The sequence below is a fragment of the Vitis vinifera genome, chromosome 18, assembly GCF_030704535.1.
Source record: "Vitis vinifera cultivar Pinot Noir 40024 chromosome 18, ASM3070453v1".
In the NCBI taxonomy this organism is placed as follows: Eukaryota; Viridiplantae; Streptophyta; class Magnoliopsida; order Vitales; family Vitaceae; genus Vitis; species Vitis vinifera.
This window is the reverse complement of record NC_081822.1, coordinates 27,443,472-27,467,845: the sequence shown is the minus strand read 5'-3', so window position 1 is coordinate 27,467,845 and position 24,374 is coordinate 27,443,472. Positions and strand designations below refer to the sequence as shown.

The 24,374-nt window shown below is 35.7% G+C and overlaps 1 protein-coding gene across 1 annotated transcript; it reads left to right on the top strand.

Annotated features, from left to right (window-relative positions):
• The first annotated feature begins 1,468 nt into the window (after positions 1-1,468).
• Positions 1,469-7,171, top strand: LOC132253147 (disease resistance protein RUN1-like). The gene is made up of 4 exons (XM_059734559.1): positions 1,469-1,836; positions 3,710-3,903; positions 5,279-5,706; positions 6,881-7,171. Exons 1-4 carry the CDS (start codon positions 1,469-1,471, stop codon positions 7,169-7,171), a joined length of 1,281 nt encoding a protein of 426 aa, XP_059590542.1.
• The last annotated feature ends 17,203 nt before the right edge of the window (positions 7,172-24,374 follow it).

Genomic DNA, 24,374 nt, shown 5'->3' with positions numbered 1-24,374 from the left:
TTTTTGAATATCTTCCAAGGAGTAATCTTCACTCTTATGGAAAATCCTCTTCCGGTAACCTTTCCAACTTGATGGTAATTTAGCCACAATAGCACCAACTTGGAAGGCCTCCGGAAGTTCAATTTTGAGAACTTTCAACTTATTCACAATTACTTGCAACTCATGAATTTGTGGTAAGAGAGGTTTTTCATCAAAACATTTGAAATCTATGTATTGAGAAATAAGAAACTTTTTGGTACCTTCTTCCTCGGCTTTGTACTTGTTTTCAAGAGCCTCCTAAATCTCCCTCGCGGAATTGGTGTTAGTGTAGAGATCATATAGCCTATCGGATAAGGCGTTCAAAATATGACCCCTACATATGAGCTCATCCTCCTCTCTCTTCTTCCTTGCCGCCACCACTTGAGGTGTGTCATTTTCCTTTGGTTCCGGTAATGGTGCCAAGATAGGATCAAGGATGTAGAAAATCTTGAGTGCTATGAGAAGCAATCTCACCTTGTCTTGCCACCTAGTGAAGTTGGAACCATCAAAACGATCCAACCTCACAAGGTCTTGGTTCATAATCTTGATAGTCTCTCCTTCCATTGAAAATAGAGTCTTTGATTGTTGAGAAAATTTGGATACAATGGAGAAAAGAAACACTCTCACACACTCACTTTGATACAATAAAACTCTCAAAGATACAAAATAAGAACAAGAAGAAGAAGAACACAAGAAAGGCTCAAACAAGTTCTTGGAACTTTGTCCAAAGACTCTATTTCCTCCCACCTCTAGAAATCTTTAGGGAACTAATGGAAATAGTCTTGGGATTGATCAAGCCTTTTCACTTTTCTGCATAAGATTTCAAAAAGAAGAAAAGTCATATAAAGCACTCTTAGGGTTGAAAAAAGGTTACAAGGATGAGAAAAAACTCATTATCTTCCTCAATCTCTTCATCTTTGTAACATTCAAAAATTAAATCATATGTTTAATTCACACATTAAACATGATTTAATCTCAAATGTGTAACTCTCTTACACTTAACCTCTTAAGTTTATAAAGTTACAAAGAGGAGAAGACTCATTGTCTTCCTCAACCTTTCAAGTTTTCTAACAATTCAAAACTTAATCATGTGTTTAATTCACACATTAAAAGTGTAACCCTTCTTACACTTTATTTTCAAAAGTTATTTTTCAAAAGTGTAACTCTTCTTACACTTTATTTTTAACCAACAATATATATATATTTATATAAATATAACAATTCCTTCACTGTATTCTATTTGCCCATAATTCTGGTTTTCTAAATAAAGCTAAAAGCATATATAATCCAGTGTTCTTCATGTTTGCTGGTGTTTGTAACTATTGACTCACCACTTGTGTCATGCTTTACCACTTACAGGACTGAGGCTCATGTTATTGAGGAGATTACTTCCACTGTTTGGAAGAGTTTAAATCGGGAATTCTTACATGTTGAGAAGAACTTTGTTGGGATGGATCGACGAAGGGCATCTTCTACTTGTACTTCTACTGGTTCATGGGATTATGAAGTTTTCTTGAGCTTTAAGGGTGAAGATACCAGATACAATTTCACAGATCATCTCTATGCAGCTTTGTATCAGAAAGGGATTCGTACCTTTAGATTGGATGAGATCAGGGGAGAAGAGGTTGCATCAGCTCTTTTTAAAGCTATTGAGAAGTCAAGGTGCATCCTTGTGGTTCTCTCAAAATACTTTGCCCACTCCGGATGGTTTTTGGACGAATTGGTGAAGATCATGGAGTACAGGAACCAAAATGGAAAAGTAATTCTTCCAGTTTTCTATCATGTGGATCCTTCCGATGTGCGAAAGGAGGAAGGGTGGTATGGAGAAGCATTAGCCCAACATGAATCAAGAAACATTTTTGGCCACAAGACACAGAGGTGGAGAGCAGCTTTGAGAGAAGTGGGCAATCTTTCTAGATGACATGTACATAATGGGTAAATATAGCTTGTTCCATGCAATCTTTTGCGAGTATCCTTTATTTTTTTACATAAATAATGACAAAACATAAATCTATTGAACGATATATTCGACATATGTATCTTTCCTAAAAAATCAAAATATGATGTGCCCCCTTGAATGGGAATGCTAATGTTCAAGCTAAGCGTTGGTTAACTGCATGTCTACTTTATTATTCATTATTTGATTCAAGGCTTCATTCTGGTTATTAACAGATTACCCAGGTTCATGGCCCATATACAGTGTTAAAATCTGCTTCATCAATTAAAATAGAGAAATCATAGATTTTCTAAATTATTTCCCTGAATTAGTTCTCATAGGCCCTGTGACTATTTGAAATGTAAGGGGCAAACATGATGTTTTTCTCAATAGAGAGCCAATTTGGAGGAGTTTTTTCTTCTTCTTCTTTCTTTCTTTCTTTCTTTCTTTTTTTCTTTTTCCTTTACTTTTTTTTTTTTAATGATATAGCGTTACTCTTTCAAAATATAAGTTGCATATAAAAGGTCTCAAGACTCAAAGTCATGCAGATGAGACTCAAGATAGAAGGCCAAAGTTTCTTGATGAGACTTTAAAGTATGATACTTTTAAAATGTCATCTACTTTGTTTTTGTTCAAAACCAAGTCTTTCAAACTTAATCCTTATCCTTGAAATGCCAAAAAGGAACCCCTTTTTAAATTTGTTCACACATGCAAAACTGTAGATTTCAATAAGGTGTCTCATTGACATATGATTTTTTTGGGTGGGCTTTTGTTTCCTGTTTTTCATTTTGTTATGGGAAATGGCGATTGTTTTGGTTGTATATGAAAATGATGATGTTTTATTTTGAATTGCATGTGTGATTAAGATACATTACTTTTATTGATTTGATAATCACAGATAATTGTCTGAAGCAGGATTTCGTTGTAATCAATATGACATGGAATAAGTTGATTTTCAGTAAAATCATCTCTTTTTTCTTCATCATTTATTTCTTTCTTAAGATATCATACACAATATAAGTGAATATTTAACAAATGATTTATTTATTTTTCAAAATTGTTTTTTTTTTCTAAAGATATATTTTTCTTTGACTAAAATTAGTTGGTCCGAATTTAAAACAATATTACATCTTCTTGTCCTTGCATTAATATTTAATTGGTTTCCTATTTCTTTGCATTTCTTTAAAGGGTTAATATATTGGTATGCACAAGCTTCTCTTCTTTATTTATTTTTATTTTTTTAGTGTTTTATGATACATAAAAATACCATTAATTGATAGGACTAATGAAAAAGAAGCTTATAAAAGGAAGTGTGTAAAGTATCAAATAAAGGCTGACATCATCTAGAAAGGGACGTGAGTGCTCTTCCGGTATGGATAGAGGTTATCAGAGATCATTAAAGGACTATATTTAAAAGCCCTTTTTCTACGATGCTCTAATGGGGTGCTTGAAAAAATGGCTAAAGATCATCTAAGTATAATATCTCTGATTGTCTAAGGATTGTCGATCATGTAGTTCATGCTAGCTAAATAGATTTCATGCTTTCAACTTATTGATCTTTGTTGTAATGTATACTCAACATAATGAAAACACTTAAGTATGAGATATAATGTATTCATTCTTTCACCCCTAATGCATTCTATTTGACCATAAGTTAGGTTTATAAATGAAACTAAGCATAATCAATTTTAGTTCATGTTTTCTACTATTTGTTACTCTATTGGCTCATCCATGTATATGCCTTGCTGGTGGCAGGCCTGAGGCGGATTATATTGAAGATATTACTCGTGTTATTTTGATGAGATTTAGTCATAAACTCTTACATGTTGACAAGAACCTCATTGCGATGGATTATCATTTGGAAGAAATGGAAGAAATTTTTCCATGGATGATGGATTCAATATCAAATGATGTTCGCATGGTTGGGATCTATGGACTTGGAGGAATTGGTAAGACAACCATTGCCAAAGTTTTATATAATCGAATTGCTGCTCAATTCATGATTACTACCTTTATTGCAAATGTTAGAGAGGATTCGAAAAGTCAGGGTCTACTTCATTTACAAAAGCAACTCCTTCATGATATCTTGCCAAGAAGGAAGAACTTATAAGCACTATTGATGAAGGGATCTATATGATAAAAGACAGGCTTTGCTTTAAAAAGGTTCTTCTTGTGCTTGATGATGTTGATGATTTGAACCAATTGGAAGCCTCAGCTGGTGATCATAATTGGTTTGGTCCAGGTAGTAGAATTATTGTAACAACTAAAGATAAGCATTTGCTAGAGGTGCATGAAGTGGATACATTATATGAGGCTAAGAAATTAGATCACAAGGAAGTTGTTGAACTCTTTTGTTGGAATGCGCTTAAACAGAACCACCCCAAGGAAGATTATGAAACACTTTCAAATTTTGTGGTACTGTAGACCCTCAATTTTGTCCCTTTAGCACATGTCTTTAAATTCGTTTTCAGTGTTCCACAATAGTTCCTTGGTGGCCCATTGCTACTCATACTACTTACCTTTTTTTGAGCCACCTCGGAGATTTTGGTCGAGGGATTATCTGACCCCTTATTGTGACCCTTGACAGCCCTATTTTAGACTTAGGCTTTTCGTTCATTTTTAGGATAGCTTTTAGGGTTGCCCATTTAGGCACCCTAGGCCCATTTAGGCACCCTAGGCCCACTTAGGCACTCTAGGCCCATTTAGGCACCCTAGGTCCACTTAGGCACCCTAGGTCCACTTTAGGACACTTAGTTCATTAGGCACCCATGTACGGCCGTTTAAACACTTCATCGGGCTTAACTTTTATATATATATATATAGATAACTTTTATTATTATTATTATTATTATTATTATTATTGCATGTATTCGATAATTATATTTATTTTGTTTATTCATTTTCATTTTTTACTCTTTATTTGTTTATTATTATCATTGTCATTATTATTACTATTACAATTTTTATTTTTATTTTTATTTTATTTATTCACTTATCTAATAGGAAATTGCTTGAATTGTTTAGACTCCAAAATGTGCATATAGCCCCCTTATTGAATGATGGATATATAATCTAGTCTCTTATTGTTCTCTTTCTTTTCTTTTAAATCATATTTTATTTTATTACCAATCTCATGATTTCCATTAGTTTATTCTCTTTTCTTCTAATTTTTATTTTATTTTTATTTTTATTTTTATTTTCAATTTAATTTTATTCTGTTTTGCATGAGGAAATTATTGAGAGAGCTTGCTACTGTTAAAGATGGGGCTGTCCGGTTTGAAGTACCAGAAGATATTAAATCCTAAAGCCTTAATTTTGGAGCAGACCCTTGGAATGAGGATGAAGATTGGTTCTTCGATGACGAAGATTCTGATACAGAAGAGAAAAAAGAATCTCTTCTTACCAAACGTCAAGGAAAAGGTGCTGATTTTGTTCGTGCAGTACAGGAGATTGTTGATAGTTATGAGGAGTTGAAGAAACAGGATCAAGTTGATGATTTTAACTCTGCCAATGATGTTGTTGTGACAAATAGTGAGAATTTAGTGGACTCATCATCTAATTCTGGGTTGAAGGATCAGCCTGAAGCCCCCACAGTAGCAGTCAATTCAAGATTAAAAACTTCATATTCTGCCGAGGATAGAAGTGAACCAAAGCTACTTGAGAAAGTCCAGAATGAGTTGCTGTCGGTATTTGCCAACCAACTGCTTGAGAAGGAGCACTCTGGGTGCCATGTGTTGCTTAGAGATGACAAGGCGGATAATTTATCAAGGAAAACAAAAATAGGAAGGAAGTGGCCACACAACACACATATAGTTTTGAATAAAACACGAATCAAAGCTTGTGGTCCCAAATAAATGGGATAATTCTAAGCTAAATTCGTGTATATCGATTGGGGAATTGGTGAAACCCCTACATAAGAAAATCTTTTCAAGATTTATTTTTGTTGCCACATTTGACGCTTGTTGAAATCATGTCTATCTATTTTTTTTAGGAATTATATACAAGATGTATGTGATAATTGATTATTTTGTATACTTTGATCACTTTTGCTATGCTAATTAGATAACGAGCATGCTAGGATTTCTATATTTTATTATTTATTATCAAACCCCTTACAACTTGAGGAAGCACGTTACAAATTATCTATGCTATCCAGGTATGTCCTCTATCACCTACTTTCTGAATTTTGTGAATATGCTTGTCATTGTGAAATAATGCTTATGTCTAATAATGCTTGAGTGTTCTGATATACATGTTTCATTGTTTGATTATTTCTAATAAAATACATGCCGGATGATATATTGTTTAAATTAACCATCGATGTTTTATGATAGCGCTTGAGAAGCGGTCCGGGTACGCATCCTAACCTTCCTTTATTATGATTTGATCTTGTTTGGCATGCTATTTTTTGGAACCACCTAGCATACTTAGATATCCATAAATAGCTGATTAATTGCCACACTTCCCTTAACTTTGTTAGTAGAGACCTCTTTAGGGCTTAGAGGGGTGCTACCTCCTAAAGGTATCTTCCCAATAAGTAATCTGATCCCCGGACCTAGACTCGGGTTTTCGAAGACATGCTTTTCCAAAATTATGGAGTCACTTTTTTAGGGTTTTATTTCTTGTTTTATTTTCCCTTTCAAAAATAAAATAAAATAAGTGGCGACTCCGACTTTTCCAAAAATTAATTTTTCACCAAAAGCGAGTCTCACCAATCGAGTGGGGGCGCACGTGAAAAATGCGGGTCCACAGGTACATTATGTTAATGGTTTGCCATTAGGTCTTAAAGTTTTGGGTTGTTTCCTATATGGCAAGATAGTACGTCAATGGGAAAGTGAATTGCATAAACTAGAACGGGAACCTAACCAAGAAATTCAATGTGTGCTTAAGAGAAGTTATGATGAATTAGATTGCACACAACAACAGATATTCCTAGATGTTGCTTGCTTCTTTAATGGAGAGGATAAAGATTCTGTTACTAGAATCCTAGAGGCTTGTAACTTCTATGCAGAGAGTGGAATACGAGTCCTTGGTGATAAGTGCCTCATAAGTATTGTAGACAACAAGATATGGATGCATGATTTGTTACAACAAATGGGGCAAGACATTGTTGGACAAGAATTTCCTGAAGAACTTGGAAAATGGAGTAGATTGTGCTATCCTGATGTTGTAAGTCGTGCATTAACAAGAAAAATGGTAAGAGCAAACTGCAAATGAGCCTACTTTTAAACTTGAATGATATTTAGAATATATAAGCTTCAATAATATCATTTTTGTTTAGGTTACAAATATTACTTGTATGTATTTTGCTCTTCAAATATTAAAGGCATACTCTTGAACTTGTCTATACCAAAGCCAATACACATTACTACTGAATACTTTATAGAAATATTGGGTATTTATCAAAACTTATATAAATATTGAGAAACATTATAAGAAATGATAAAATAAGCAATAATGCACTTATTGAAGTTATTTTTCTAAAGGAAACAATATATGTTTGATAACATTTCTGATATTTGATAATATTTACAAAACTTGAAAACATATTTAATATTAAAATGATGATTTATCTAGTTTGGATGTATTCACAGATATAAAAACATTAATATATGGATAATTTTTTTGTATTTATAAATTTCTTTATATTTAAGTACTATACAATATATATATATATATATATATATATATATATAAACTTATTAAAAAATTATCATGATTGTTTTATATTTTTGAGAATTAGTTAAATCAAATTTGAAATCAAAATTTAAAATCTTATACCATGAAATTACCAAGGAGGTTGAATAGGTAATCCTTGGACATTAGCCTAAAAATTATAAATTTTTAGATTTTTTTTTTTTATGAATTCTTTAACTAGAATGATAATTATTGATTAACTTCAAGAATTCTAATCATACATGGAAACACAAGATATTCGTAAAAAAAACTACCCACAAGGTCTCTCAAAGACTTTTTCAAATGTCAAAATTCTCTCAAGTCTAGAGACTATAGAACTATAATCCACTTGATATTAAGAATTATATATCCAGATTTATCCAATAGCGGCTACTCCTTGAGATTTACACTATAATACCTACACTTTAACCTCACATCCATGACATAAAACTTTTGTGCTCCTTAATGGATTCCTTAATACTTTGAGGGGATATGATAATCTACCACAAACCCATGAATAATGGTGACTCAATTATACATTTTTTAAAAACAGAATTTGCAAAATGATGAAAATAGGAATAAAACACAAGGTAATATAGATTGATTATCAAAACAATAAAACACAAGAAACAAAAAAAAAACGAGTTGTTTTGTGTTTAAACATTTTGACATTTTAACTATTTATTAAGGACTATTGAAGGCTATTAATAATAGCCACGGGCATAATATATATATATATATATATATATATATATATATAAAGAATAATCAAAGCATAATTAATTATTACTAGCATAAGGGTGTTCTTATAATTTAACTTAATAGTTATTTTAATAAGTATTTATATAATTTGTGGCAATCAATTTTTTTTTTAAAAGTATTAGTTGTTAAATAAAAATGTTTGGTTTTTTATTGAAATGAAGTAATTAAAAATGATTAAATTGCTAGCCTTATAACAATCTTTTAAAAAGACTAAATAATCTAATATATTAAATAAATAAGAGATATTGTAACTAAATAAATAGATATATAGTAACTAAATATATAATTTAAATATAGTAACCAAATATGTTAATAACTTCCAACAATACCGACCTATAGTCCAAATCCCAAAAATGACATAACCTTCTAAGCATATGAATTTAGGTTGGCAATTTTATCGTAAACCTAGAATATGATTGACATCAATTGAAACTCACTAGTTTCATCTCATTTTGGAATCCTATTTATTGGTTGATTTTATGAAGAATTACCATCCTTACATCATCTTTTCCATGATAATAATATTTAGTGTGGAGCTTGGAAGCCCTCACTAAGATATTGCTTTATTTACATGGATACCTAAGTATATAGTGATAATGTGCTTCGAGTATAAAATTTACTACCATTTGCCTGCAAAACATCTTGAAAATGCAATAAATTCATATAAAATCATCCCTAATCTCAAATCAGCATAATTAACTCTAGTCAAAATATTTCTTCTTTTTTTTTTTCTATGTTGGGATGAATTTAGAATTTATTGGAATTGTTTCATAAACCAAGCAATTTAATTGTAATTTAATAAACCAAAATAAAATACAAACATTTCAAAATCAATAATGTAAGCAATCGGTTCCTTTTTATTGCTGAAATTATGAAATCAAATATGAAAGTGTTAAGGGAAAAAAAAAGTCAGTCCAATATTTCAAAATTTTGTGATTTTTAGGTTTTGAGGGAAAAAAATGTTTCAACAATTTGTTATTTATAAGCTTTGGACGTGAATTGAAAATTCTAAAGAATAAACTAAAAAACTGCCCTACTCATGAGCTTGTGATGTCAAATATTTATATCAGTTTTTCCTATGTAATTCACCAGATGAACAAAACAAAGGTACCTAATATGCATCCATAAAAAATAGTTGCTACAACTAATAAATTATTCTAGAAGTTGAGTTGAGGTGGCAATCTACTATTTATCATCCCCTCGCAAGAGCTAATCAATTTGGGAACAACATAACGCTTACTACAAAAGGTCAACATCAATGTTCTTGGAAAATGCTTTGTAAGCACATCAACAAGTTGATCAATAAAGGGAATATATTCAATAACAAGATCATTATATAACATTTTGCCACAAATGAAATGGAGATTAAGTTCAATATATCTAGAGCAAGCATGAGAGAAAGGATTTGTAGTAAAATGAGTAGTACTCTGATTATCACACCACAAAAATGGAGGGGTAACCTATGCTATAAATAATTCCTAAAGCATAGATTAGATTCAAGTCAGCTCAGCAATTGCAATAACTATGCCACAATATTATAATTTAACACTACTCCTTGAAATAACCCATTACCTAGTAGAGAACTAAAAACCAAATTCAGCCTAAGGAAGACACAATAACCATTAGGGCTTTTCTTGTATTGAGACAAGAGGCATTGCATCCGAATAAGCTTGAAGATGAAGAGAATCAACCATTTGTAAAAGAATACTAATAAAAAAAATCCTATTAAATATCGCAAAATGTGTTTCACAACTAACCAAAGGGCAAAAGTAGGCTAAGACATGAACTGGCAAACTTATTAACAACAAAAGATAGGTTTGGTTGAGTAATGGTGACATATTGTAAAGCAACAACAATGTTGTGAAGGGGCATTAGGAAATGTCTCCCCATCAGATTAAGGCAAGGTTGGACCCACATGAGTAGGAGTAGCAGCAAGTTTACAAGTAAGAATCTTTGTGCAAGTAAGCAAGTTCGTAATGTACTTGTGTTGACTAAGAAGAAGGGCTTCAAATGTATGAGTGACCTCAACACCAAAAAAATAATTGAGAACACCAAGATCATATAGGGAAAGGAAGCATTAAGGAAAGCAATAAATTGAGAGACTTGAGTAGAGCTACTACCAACAACTAATACGTTGTTAACATAGACCAGGATAATGATAAGATAAGAGGCTAATAATAAACAAACATTAAATTATCATCCCTTAAGCATCTAAAACCCCAGTTGCCTAATGTTAATCTTAATTTAGACAACCAAGCATGAGAAGCCTACGTGAGATGGTCATAAAGAGTCTTGTTAAGCTTGCAAACTTAGTCAGAATATTAGGATGAAAAAAATCCTTGTGGTTGGAATACAAATACTTGCTCATTTAAATCACCATTTTAAAAAGTATTATGCATATCCAACTAAGCAAACCATGCATCCAACCAAATGAGAGAGTAATCATGAGAACAATTCAAATAGTAGCCACTTTGACTACCATTGGACTAAAAGTAGTCAATGCCATGTGTTTGATGAAATCCCTTGGCAATCAAGCATGACTTAAACATTGCCATCACAATTATACTTGGACTTATAAACCCACTTGAAACCAAGAATATTGATTTTCAAAGGTAAAGGAACTAGTGTCTAGGCATCATTCTTCATCAAGGCATCATAATCAGTTTCCATAGCTTTTTGCTAATGAAGATCCTTGATAGATAGCTGAAAAGTAGACAACTCAATGGAAGCATTAGCTTGATAAGTCTTATGTTTAAAAACACTAGCTTTGGCACAGATAAGCATAGGATGAGTATTAATAGTTGGAGCTAATAGATGCATCCTAGAGTCTAAAACCACGGGTTGAATGGGGGATGGAATAAGGAAACTGAAGAAGAATGAGAAGGAGAAGAAAAGGGCATAAGAATAAAAGAAAGTGGAAAAGTAAGGAGAGGAGATGAGTCGAAACATTAGGGAGAGTGCCTACAACCATAGGAAAACAAGATTCATCAAAGATAACATGATAAGTGATGTAAACTCTATTAAAGGTCCAATCAAGACAAAGATACAATTAGTGACGAGTGTGATAACCAACAAAGAGACAATCGTTGCTTTCGGAAAAAACCAAATATTTTGGTTTTTTCTATTTAGTTAAAAAAATTAAGAAATAAGTAACAAGTTTAAAAAAAAATGTAAAAAAAAAAACCATCTGAAATTTAAAAGTAAATTGCTTTCAACAAAAATTATAAAAAATAAATAAAAAACACCACCAACACCTTAGAGCACCAAAGGCACTTTGATGTATTAAGCAAAGATCCTACTAGAATTAGATCCTTGTCAAAACATTTCCCCTCCCGCTCTAGTTTGTCATCACCTAGCATACAGGACAAGGTCATCCTGCTTTAAGCCCTTAATGCAACAAATAAGAATCCATAGTGATGCTACAGTAATCTTGACGAATGTCCCTCTACCATCAAACTTTTCAAGGTTGCCAGCCAAAGAATTTTAACTCTCACTCCTACCCATCTTGGTTCAATTTTCACCCATACATCGGGATCAATGCGCAAGTATCCCTTAGCCTTAAAGGCCTCAACAACCAGTGCTCTAAACAGTATAAAGTTAAGGTAACAGGTCAGCTTCCAACTAACAGCCCCAAGTGGAGAAATCTTTGTAAATTATGGACAAGTCACCACTAAATATCCCTTTACAATGCCTAAGCTCTTAAGCCACCCAGAAAGTAATTACTGAAAAATTTTACCATGGTTAGGGTCCTAATTGATCCACTTCTATTCATCATGTTCAACTGGCCATTCTTGGTCTTCATTCAGGAGAGTTCACATTGATCAATAACACTTGGTTGGATGTTTGACCATCTGATGGAAGCAATAGTACTTGTGTGAATCTTATCTTCTGTGATTGACCGTAGGGGCACAGCTGGCAATATCATGCTCACAACCAGGTCCCTCTGATCTAGTATATTAGCCATTTCATAGTTCATCCAGTTCACTAGGGGAAATGGCAATAATTTATACTCTCTAGCCTCTTGAAGCATGTTTATACTTCACATGATTTCCAAGGTCCCTCCGTGACAGCTACTAGAACGGACCTATGCCCCTGCAGGTGTAACAATAGCCTCATAAAATCAGGAAAACAAAGCTATAGGGAAATTTTCCAGGTGTAACTTTGCTAAGATAGCCTCTCAGTTACACAGAGGCCTAGTACAATATCCTTGGGAATTCAGTTGCAACATGCAGTCAACCATCCACACAAGTGTAGATATGCGTAACCATGTTTTCAACATTGACTCCAGCTTCCTTAACTTTGAGTAATATAAGTCGACGAGCACATAATATTGAACTTTTTTTTTATTTATGGAAGAGTGTAAGCATGCCATCCTATGACCCAATCAACCCTAGGATTAGGGTCAAGAGTCAAGTACCACACATACACAAACACACATATATATATATATGCACAGTCTGCAAGGAACTCAGAGAAACTCCTGTAGGAAGTTGGTACCTTATGAAATATATCCTTTGTGCTAAAACAGATAAATATGTGCTCCGTGTAATCTTAATTACTTCTTGAAGAAAACAAAAGCGGGTATATACAAGGCCAAGCTCCAGGGAAAATGGTCGTGTGGATCTGTCTAGCTCTTCTTGAATTGGACTCTACCTTGGAATGGCAAGATAGCCTTTGAGTGGTGCAGGCGCCAGAAGGGGGCCTGAATGGGTTAGACCTGCCTACTTCACAGTAGGACTAGGACCATGGAAGGTGTGGGAGTACTTGTCAAACAACCCTATTAAAATTGTTGTAAGCTTAGGAAAGTATCCCAGATTTGGCCCTAGTTTTGCAAAAAGACACTAGAGCAAACAAGATTGCAAGACATTGAACATCATTCTGTTACATTGTTTATGTGACATTTCCAACTAGGACACATGATTCGATCACAGTAGAGTCACCAAAACGTGCATGGTGGTTCTTAGGTGGACGAAGTTAACCAAGTTGATGGCAAGTTCTCTCAACTTGACAGGGGAAAGGATAAAATTGGAGGGGGGAAATCAGTAGCAGATCTCACAGGTTAGAATCTCATAAGAGTGCTAAGAGAATCAGTGTGATTCCTATTGTGCCTTCAAACTCCTTTTTTTTTCTGTCATTGGGCTAGAGCATGCTCAACACATGCTACAAATGGCAATTATGCCCACATCAAGAAGCTTTTGGTCCCACGCCAGGACCCTTGAATCATCCCAACTTGATGCCTAAGAATATAGGCAAGGTGAGTCTAGTTCATACAAATCTGTCTAACCCTGGTACAAGTTTAGGCAGCACCAAAGTAGCGTATGTTGATCATGATTACTACCAAAAAGAGCTATTTTGTAGACCTAATTATAATGGTTTTAAGCACCTTTGAGTAGTAATCATATTCATTTAACCCAATTAATTCATTAAGGTCCTTAGTAATTGGTTTTAACCATTTTGTGGCAAGTTTACATGTTTTTATCAGCTTATGAATCAATTCAAGCATGCCAAATGATGGAGGAGCTATTTGGACAAGTTATGGCAAAGCTTTTGGAAGCTCAAATTCATCAAGAAACCAAGCTTTGGAGCCTCATAGTCCTTTGCCTTAGTCGTTCAAAGTATGCAAGGAGAGAAGCAAGGAGAGAGGAAAAACAGAGTGAAGAAAATAGAAGACAGCAGCTGTAGACGTTTTGCGCACTTTTGAAGCACTTCCCGAAGTCCATTTTCTACATGCTATATACCATTTTAAAGCTCAGGAAGTCAAAATTCCAATGCTTCAAACAGTGCACAATTCGGAGTTGAAACGAAGAAGTTACAGCCACTGCAAGTCAATCACTCTAAGTTGAAGGAAGCATTCAGCAAAGTGTTGCGGAATCAGCCTTTTGTTGCGAGAATTTCGCAGCTTTTTTGCACAGTGCTTTGGATTTCCCTTGAAGTTTCACGCCACAATGGAAGCCAAACACCACAAGATGAAAGCCAACTTCGCAGCGGTGCGAGAATAACCTTTTGCTGCGAAGTGATTTCGCGGCCCTTTTTGGATGTCTGCGAAATCTCGCAGACCTCATTTTCTCTTGCGAAATGGTTCCTGGAGCTTCCCGATATTTATGCACCGACTCTTTTAGATCTTTTCTTAAGATATTTTTGTATAAATTTCCATTTTCTCCTTGTATTCAGCCACTCATGTAATTCCTTAGCTAGGAAGTATCCAAGGAAGGGTAAATTACCTTCCTATATAAACTCTCTTGTAAACACTAACAAGGGGATGCTCGGAGAAGCATGTAATCATATATGTAATCGATCAATATATAGAATATACAGAGCCTTGCTCTGTTTTTCCTTCTCTTTCATTTTTCATTTCTTTTCATTTTCTAGCCAACCAAACTCTGAGGATTTTTCCACAGAAGATGAGAGGCTAAGCTTTTTGTCTCTTGGAGTGAGGAAAGCCGGGTAAGTTTTCACATGCATAATTTGGAAGTTTTGTTGTTTTAGTTTTTAATGAAGAGAAAGTGTAACCCGTTAATGGTTTTTATCTTTTTAGTTAACTTAAAACGCCTTTAAATCACCTGGGCCAACACTTGGTAAGGCAAGTGATTTCCAACCATGGAAATGCACTAGTTTACCCCTTGCGAGCCTCTGGGAGGTGACTTGAAGGTAGGATTTTCTAGAATGGCCAACACTTGGTAAGCTTTTGGACTCCAAGGAGACATCCATTAGTTATCTCTTGCGAGCTTTTGACGGGTAATCCAAGGTTAAAGATCACCTTGAATGGCAAGTGCTAGGTGAGAGGTATGAGCCATTGCAAGGTGCATCAGTGAGAGGGATTTAGTGTTTGAACCCATTAATGGGAAGCATCTGTACAACACCGGTTAGAGAATTAACTATATGTTAATTCTCTAATGCGAGGGAAAGAAACAAGTGACCGGAACTCTCCTTTTTGTATGAGGAATCTGAGCCTAGTGATCTGAACTCCAAGAAACACTTTTCTTTGTAAGTAAAATCGGTTACTATTTTTGGTTAGTTTAAATCTAAACCTTTTTCATTCAAGCATCTTTATGTTTTCTTTTAAAGCTAACCTTGAAATGAAAAGGCACCAATTCAGCTTTGAATTAATATCATTTGTGAAGTGAAAACCCATCCCAGTGAACGATCCTAGAGCCACTATGCTATAGTAGCTTTGTCTTTGCTACCCTAGTTCATGGTGTAATAGGTTATAAATTTTGTTGATTACTCCCTCAATCAAGGAGCACCAGCTGGACACGAATCAGCTGAGACACCAAGTGGGCACGAATCAAATGGCGCCGTTGCCGGGGATCAAACCTCGAATCAAATGGTGCCGTTGCCACTGCCGCTGCTAGGGACGAATCAAATGGTGCCGTTGTCGGGGATGGTGCCACTTTACAGTGATATCACCTTTTCGGAGTACTTGTGATCTTCATCACAAGTTTGGTGACTTTTCTTTTCCTTTTACTAACTCTTTTTATTTCTTTATTGTTCATATTTTAGTATACCTTTTATTTAGTTTTTAGTTTACCTTAATTTTCTTTCTTTGAATTGTTTTTCGTTTGTTTTCTTTTGTGTTCTCTGTTTTTAATTCACAAGTTGCTAGTAGTGCTATATTGAATACGAGATAGCAGAGGAAGCCATGAACTTCATGAGATATGTGGCTGAAATCTCAAGAGGATGGGATGAACCAAATGCTCGAGATATGGGAAGAATGACGTCTCAACCTAAAGCTAAGGGTGAGATGTATATTTTGAATGATGGTATAAACATGAAGGCAGAAATTGCAGCTATGGAAAGGAGATTGGAAGAGCTAGAAATGAACCATATGCAACCAGTGCAAGCCATCTCTCAAACACCATTGCAAGCTATGCCTTGTGCCATTTGTCTATCTTATGAGCACTTGGTGGAAGAATGTCCTATCATTCCAACGGAGAGGGAAATGTTTGGTGATTGCAACACCTACAATTCCAATTGGAGGGACCATCCAAATTTCTCTTGGAAACCACAGCCACCTCAGTATCAGCAACCTGCTCAAGCACCACAGCAAGCCTCAAACCTTGAACAAACTATGGTGAATCTTTGCAAGGTCGTGGGAGATTTTATTGAAAAGCAAGAAGCCACCAATGCTCGAGTCGATCAAAGAATTGATAGAGTGGAGAGTACTTTGAATAAAAGGATGGATGAAATGCAAAATGATCTATCTCAGAAGTTAGATATTCTCCAAGATTCAATCTCAAGGCTTGTCAACCTCAACACAGTGCAAGAGAAAGAAAACTCTCCTTCTCAACCTTATCAAAATTCTAAGAGTATCCATGAAGTGGAGGCTCAGGAGGGAGAACCTTCACAAAAGAGGGAAGTCAAAGAAGTGATCACTCTGAGGAGTGGTAAAGAGGTTGATCTGCCCACATGCAAGCTAGAGCATAAGGTAGAGAGTGAAACAGAGAAAGAAAAAAGGGAGGAAATCAAAGAAAAGAAAAAGGGGAAAAGCATAGAGAAAGATGGCTATGAGGTTAATGTACAAAGAGAACCACAGAGGATAGTCATCAAGGAAGAATTGATGAAGAAACACATGCCTCCACCTTTTCTCCAAGCTTTGTATGGGAAAATCATACAAACCAAGTCTCAATTGAAGGATGCAAACTTCATATGGGATCCGGGCAAGCTAAATCAGGAGCAAATTTTTTGATGGACTTAGTCTTTTTAAAGACTAGCTAGTCCATATCTTTTTGTTTTGTTTTTTTTTACTTGTTTTAATTTTGATTTCAATGCTTTAATTTTGATTTTAATGCTTTAATTTTAGTTTGTTTTGATGTAATATAGGTTTTTGGATGATCAAAATCAAGAGGAATTGCAAAGAAATTGAAGGAAGTCTTTCGGAGCGAAATCGGAGCAAAAACGGGTCAAAAACAGGGCAAAAACAGGGGAACAACAGGGGTCTGCGAGATTTCGCAGCCTCTGCGAAATCGGCACTTTGCTACGAAACCAGTTCGCAGCCCAATAGCCCTCTCTGTGAAAATTTTCGCAGCTGCGAAACCATTTTTGGCACACGAGTGCCACTTCGCAGCACAGGAGCATCCATTTCGCAGCTGCGAAACGCATTGTGAAGTGGTAAAGCCTGATTTCGCACCAAAAGTCCCATTCCGCAGAGGATTTCGCGGCTGTGAAAGCACTTTTGGCACACGAGTGCCATTTCGCAGCACAGTAACCCTCATTTCGCAGCTGCGAAATGGCTGCGAAGTCCCAAAGTGTGAAAATTCCCAATTTCGCAGCCAAAGCTCCATTCCGCAGGGTATTTTAGCAGCTGCGAGGCCGATTTTGGCACACGAGTGCCATTTCGCAGCACAGTAACCCTCATTTCGCAGCTGCGAAACGGCTGCGAAGTTCCAAAACATGAAAAATCCCAATTTCACAGCCACACCCCCATTTCGGCTATTGTTGGACACATCTCGATCACTTTCCGAAGTTCAAATTATGTATGCAATATCTCATTTGAAATCTTGGGAAGTCACGAGTCCACAGCTTCAAACGGTGCTAGATTTGGATTTGAAACGGAAAAGTTATGACCGTTTGAAGATGACTGTGCAAACTATGAACGGAAATGTCGTACCTCCATTTCGCTACTGTTGGACACATTTTTGAAGCACTTACTGGAGCTAAAATTATGCATACCATATCTCATTTCAAATCTTGGGAAGTCAGGAGTCCAGCGCTTCAAACGGTATGTGATTTGGAGGTGAAATGAAGAAGTTATGGTCGTTTGAAGACAAGCACTCAAAGCTGAGCGAGAATTTCGCAGCCGAGACGCCATTTGGAAGAGTGTTTCGCAGCTGCGAAACCACTTTTGGCACACGAGTGCCATTTTGCAGCACAGTTCCCCTCATTTCGAAGCTGCGATATAGCTGCGAAATCACCTTTGAGCTGCGAAACCACTTTTTGGCACATGAGTGCCATTTTGCAGCCCCGTACACTCATTTTAGAGTTGCGAAATCACTTTTGAGCATCGAAATGGCTGCGAAATGATCTCCAAGCTTTGAAATGGCTGCGAAATCACCTCCAAGCTTAGAAATGGCCTTCAAATTGCGAAATAGACTTGCGTAATTGAGGAAAGTTTGCAAAAACACTTTGCAAAGCCAAGGGAAGTTGCTAAAATGCCAACAGAGCCTTGCGACCATGCATCTGAAGAGGAGAGCCCCGCACACCCTGGGATCACACACACCAAGCCTCTCACTCCATTTCTGACCTCCTTAAAGCATCAAATCCCATAGCTACCAGCTGAGAGCTCCAGCTGAGGAGACTATGCCACCTAAGGGGACTACCAGAACAAAGGTCAAAGTCCTGATCCAACCCACTCAAGAGGCCACCACAAACGCATCAGCTCCACAGGACCTTACCATTACTTGATCATCTCTTTATTTTTTGGTCTTTACATATTATATTAGTATACATAGCTTTGTTTTGATGTCTTATATTCTGGGATTGGATGTATTACTGATGATACATCATACATAGACATCATTTTTGTATAAACTTGGCATTTTTCTATTTCCTCTACTCACTAACTCTTATGTTTTCTTTGAAACATATGGTTTCTCCTATACGACTCAAACTCCATGTCACTCAAGAGGTACTACTTCCTCCCTATTTTTTAATCGCTTTTGTCACATTGAGGACAATGTTCAGCTTGGTTGGGGGGAGAGTTGAGGAAGTAAGTTTTGTTAATAATGATAAGTTATTTTGGTAATTTAGTTGCTTTTTGCTTAATTTTTAAAATTTTTGCTTTAAACTCCATGGATATTAAGGATTAACTCTCAAAATTAAATGAGAGAAGTCGAGTTTCAACTTGATTACATGAGTCTTAGAGTTTGTATTATGCTCTTCTAAAAGTTGATGAATTGTTGAAACTCCCATTGCATGCAAACTTATCTCTTCCACCTTAAGCTATTCGCACACACATACATTAGATTCCGGTTTTAAGATGTGAAACTATCTCACCCTCTAAGCTTGAGAAATCATAATTTGACACCTTTAACCTCTCTTTAATAGTGTTGGGACACCTCATAAAGACCAATGAGTCTTTGAAAAAATAGAAAAAAAAAAGAAAAAAAAAAAGAAAAAGAAAAAAAAAATAAAATAAACTTCTTTACTTGCCTTGAAACCTGAGCATGGTCCAAAGGGGTGGCGAAAGCCTTTAAAGCCTGGTGCCCTAAGCCTTTATTGGTTGGGAGTCACCGATCCTCTGCTTGTTACATGGGTGAATTGGTTAAGTTTAGTAAGTGAAAAGAATTGTGAATAAGAGGTGCGTTCCTAGCCTATCAAGAGATGGTTAATTTTGCTAAACTTAAAGAAAGACTTAGGTTGGGGGGAGATGATAGTTATCCATACTATACTCGGAAGCTAATCACATTAACACTTAGCTTTTAGTGGAAGAATTTGATTTGGATCTTTTGAGAGTGGAAATTCTTTTGATGCTTAAACTTGCATAATATCCATTCTTTGTACTCTAAGATCAAGTGAATGCTTTGACAACTCTTATTATAGGTTGAGTTTCACATCTTTATTGATCCATGGATGTCCATCATGCCACTCATATCATTTTTTGGAGTGATTTGCATGATCCCTTTTATGTATATTATTATAGTTTACTTAGTTTTTACCTCCTCCATTGCTAAGGGACTAGCAATGAGTCGGTTGGGGGGTGTGATTACTACCAAAAAGTGATATTTTGTAGACCTAATTATAATGGTTTTAAGCACCTTTGAGTAGTAATCATATTCATTTAACCCAATTAATTCATTAAGGTCCTTAGTAATTGGTTTTAACCATTTTGTGGCAAGTTTACATGTTTTTATCAGCTTATGAATCAATTCAAGCATGCCAAATGATGGAGGAGCTACTTGGACAAGTTATGGCAAAGCTTTTGGAAGCTCAAATTCATCAAGAAACCAAGCTTTGGAGCCTCATAGTCCTTTGCCTTAGTCGTTCAAAGTATGCAAGGAGAGAAGCAAGGAGAGAGGAAAAACAGAGTGAAGAAAACAGAGGACAGAAGCTTCAGTCGTTTTGCGCACTTTTGGAGCACTTCCCGAAGTCCATTTTCTACATTCTATATATCATTTTAAATCTCAGGAAGTCAACAATCCAATGCTTCAAACGGTGCACAATTCGGAGTTGACACGAAGAAGTTACAGCCACTGCAAGTCAATCACTCTAAGTTGAAGGAAGCATTCAGCAAAGTGTTGCGGAATCAGCCTTTTGTTGCGAGAATTTCGCAGCCTTTTTGCACAGTGCTTTGGATTTCCCTTGAAGTTTCATGCCGCGATGGAAGCCAAACACCACAAGATGAAAGCCAACTTCGCAGCGGTGCGAGAATAACCTTTTGCTGCGAAGTGATTTCGCGGCCCTTTTTGGATGTCTGCGAAATCTCGCAGACCTCATTTTCTCTTGCGAAATGGTTCCTGGAGCTTCCCGATATTTATGCACCGACTCTTTTAGATATTTTCTTAAGATATTTTTGTATAAATTTCCATTTTCTCCTTGTATTCAGCCACTCATGTAATTCCTTAGCTAGGAAGTATCCAAGGAAGGGTAAATTACCTTCCTATATAAACTCTCTTGTAAACACTAACAAGGGGATGCTCGGAGAAGCATGTAATCATATATGTAATCGATCAATATATAGAATATACAGAGCCTTGCTCTGTTTTTCCTTCTCTTTCATTTTTCATTTCTTTTCATTTTCTAGCCAACCAAACTCTGAGGATTTTTCCACAGAAGATGAGAGGCTAAGCTTTTTGTCTCTTGGAGTGAGGAAAGCCGGGTAAGTTTTCACATGCATAATTTGGAAGTTTTGTTGTTTTAGTTTTTAATGAAGAGAAAGTGTAACCCGTTAATGGTTTTTATCTTTTTAGTTAACTTAAAACGCCTTTAAATCACCTGGGCCAACACTTGGTAAGGCAAGTGATTTCCAACCATGGAAATGCACTAGTTTACCCCTTGCGAGCCTCTGGGAGGTGACTTGAAGGTAGGATTTTCTAGAATGGCCAACACTTGGTAAGCTTTTGGACTCCAAGGAGACATCCATTAGTTATCTCTTGCGAGCTTTTGACGGGTAATCCAAGGTTAAAGATCACCTTGAATGGCAAGTGCTAGGTGAGAGGTATGAGCCATTGCAAGGTGCATCAGTGAGAGGGATTTAGTGTTTGAACCCATTAATGGGAAGCATCTGTACAACACCGGTTAGAGAATTAACTATATGTTAATTCTCTAATGCGAGGGAAAGAAACAAGTGACCGGAACTCTCCTTTTTGTATGAGGAATCTGAGCCTAGTGATCTGAACTCCAAGAAACACTTTTCTTTGTAAGTAAAATCGGTTACTATTTTTGGTTAGTTTAAATCTAAACCTTTTTCATTCAAGCATCTTTATGTTTTCTTTTAAAGCTAACCTTGAAATGAAAAGGCACCAATTCAGCTTTGAATTAATATCATTTGTGAAGTGAAAACCCATCCCAGTGAACGATCCTAGAGCCACTATGCTATAGTAGCTTTTTCTTTGCTACCCTAGTTCATGGTGTAATAGGTTATAAATTTTGTTGATTACTCCCTCAATCAAGGAGCACCAGCTGGACACGAATCAGCTGAGACACCAAGTGGGCACGAATCAAATGGCGTCGTTGCCGGGGATCAAACCTCGAATCAAATGGTGTCGTTGCCACTGCCGCTGCTAGGGACGAATCAGATCACACATGAGGGGAGTCCCTTAAGTGAAACTTCCCTCACCCACAGCCAACATGTGGGCTTCTGTAGCCACACACATCAGCTAGATGTGGCCATTTCGTGTTCAGGTGCGAATATCCTTCGCAGGGGTCTTTCACGCAAGTAACTGCAGGGAGTGAGGGGCAACCCTTGAGGCCTAACTAAAGTGGCAATGGGTTTTTTTTTTTAAGGTGTGGGGATGCAGGAGTTTCCAGGTTCAAATCGCAGTAGGGATAAATAAAATAAAATAAAATTATCTACTAAATGTTACTTAGCATGTTACATATGATTGGTAATGCTCTCTCTCAACCTAATTTCCACACTTTTTCTCAACCTAATGTCATAATAATCCATTAAATGAGAACATCTACTAACTGATCCCTAGTCTGAGCAAAATTTGTTAACAACTGAATCAAGTCTGAACTTCCAAAAATTATATCGTATCACAACAGATTATGAGAAACTTGTAAAAATAGAAACTTTGGGTCCCCTATACCGACCTAGACTTAAATCTCAGAAAAATTAGGAAAGACTATAATCTAGCCCATACTTCTCTTAGTAAGAAACACTCTCATCCACCTCTCTCAGCCTTCTCTTCCTTTATTCCTCCCTAAATCCCCATACGTCCATGAAATTGTGGGTGGAGTCTTTCTTTCTCCCCATCTCTTTGAAAAGGTAATTGGTATATAATTTATATTTTTACCTTCTATTTTAATAACAATATCACAAGATCTACACCAAGATAAAGGAAAAGGAAAAAAAAAATCACCCATTTTCATTGCATGGGCACAAATTGAGTCTAACCCACACTGAAAGAACTCCAAATTTGAGCCTAATTACCCTTTTCTGCTTCCTTAAATTAAAATAACTAGTAAAACAAATCATTGGTTTTTGTAAATTAAAACGTAGGACTTGATCATTTGAATTTATGGTTTAGAGAAAAGACACTTACCAAGCACTCATGTCCTCTATTAAACAAAATAATAAAAAATAAAAAATAAAAAATAAAGCACCTTGAAACTGCCAACCTGCATACCAAGGAAATAATTTTTCTTAATATTACAATTAATTTAGGTGTAATGTTGTATATTTTCTCTATTTCAGGAGTGCGGTTCATGCACTGCCATGTAGAACAACATCTGACTTGGGGCATGGAAACTGCATTCATAGTGAACAATGGTAAACGCCTAGAAACTCAAATGTTGTCTCCTCCATCCGACATGCTGCCATGTTGAAGTTGCAAAGAAATAACATGTCAAAGATTTCATTAAATATTCGTATTATTCAGCTTTCATGATTTATTTTCTGCTCATAAGAAGAATAATGTAAAGTCGTAGAATATTGTGTCTGGGATTATTAACGTCAATTTCTTGGATTGTTAAAAGTCTATAAAGATAATGGAATTTAAATCATCTTTGAGATATGCTATGGTGGAATTTGCCACCGAAGTCTTTGATTATGAAAAAGAGAATTTGATGTTGTGTTCCTATTTTGATTTGACAACATGGCATAGAATTTGATTTGACAACATTGTAAAGTCTTTGATTTGCCACGGAAGTCGTAGAATTTGATGTTATCTTTGATTATGAAAAAGAGAATTGGAATTTGATGTTGTGTTCCTGTTTCAACCTTAATTAATTTCAATATGAACAGCTCATTAAATAGACGACTACAATGCTAAGAAGCTCCCCAACGCCATGTCCACAGTAGATATATCTAGATTTGACAACTTTTGGCCATTCCAATTTCTTTGCACATGATAAAATATCATGTTGTATTAGAAAAGTTTGAAATGGCATAGTTTAAAATTATCTTGATTTGACAATTTTTATTTTGATTCATAGAAGGTTAGGAATCATATTAATAATTTTTGAAATTATAAATGTGTGGACCCTACATTTCGGCTCATGCGTTTTCCACTCGATGGCGAGCTCGATTTTAATTTGAAAAATGATTTTTATTGATTAAGAAAATGACTTGGAGTCGCCACTTATTTTTGTTTTATTTTTAAAAGGGTAAACAAAATAAGAAAGAAAAACCTAAGTGCGACTCCTTATTTTGGAAAAGGTGATCTACGAAAAACCGGATCGGGCTCAGGGGTCAGGTTACTTATCAGGAAGGTACGGTAAAAACCATAGCACCCCTCTAAGTCCCTAAAGTTGGGTCTCTACTAATAAAATGAAGCTGTTGTGACAATTGATGTGAAAATCAATGAATACTCAGGGTGATCAT

Excerpts from the sequence above, each read along its gene's own strand:
- LOC132253147 (XM_059734559.1), top strand. The coding sequence starts at position 1,469 with ATGGATCGACGAAGGGCATCTTCTACTTGTACTTCTACTGGTTCATGG. Across the intron at positions 3,904-5,278 it reads CTATGGACTTGGAGGAATTG|ACCCTTGGAATGAGGATGAA; the intron begins GTAAGACAACCA and ends ATTTTGGAGCAG. Across the intron at positions 5,707-6,880 it reads TGTTGCTTAGAGATGACAAG|ATATTCCTAGATGTTGCTTG; the intron begins GCGGATAATTTA and ends ACACAACAACAG.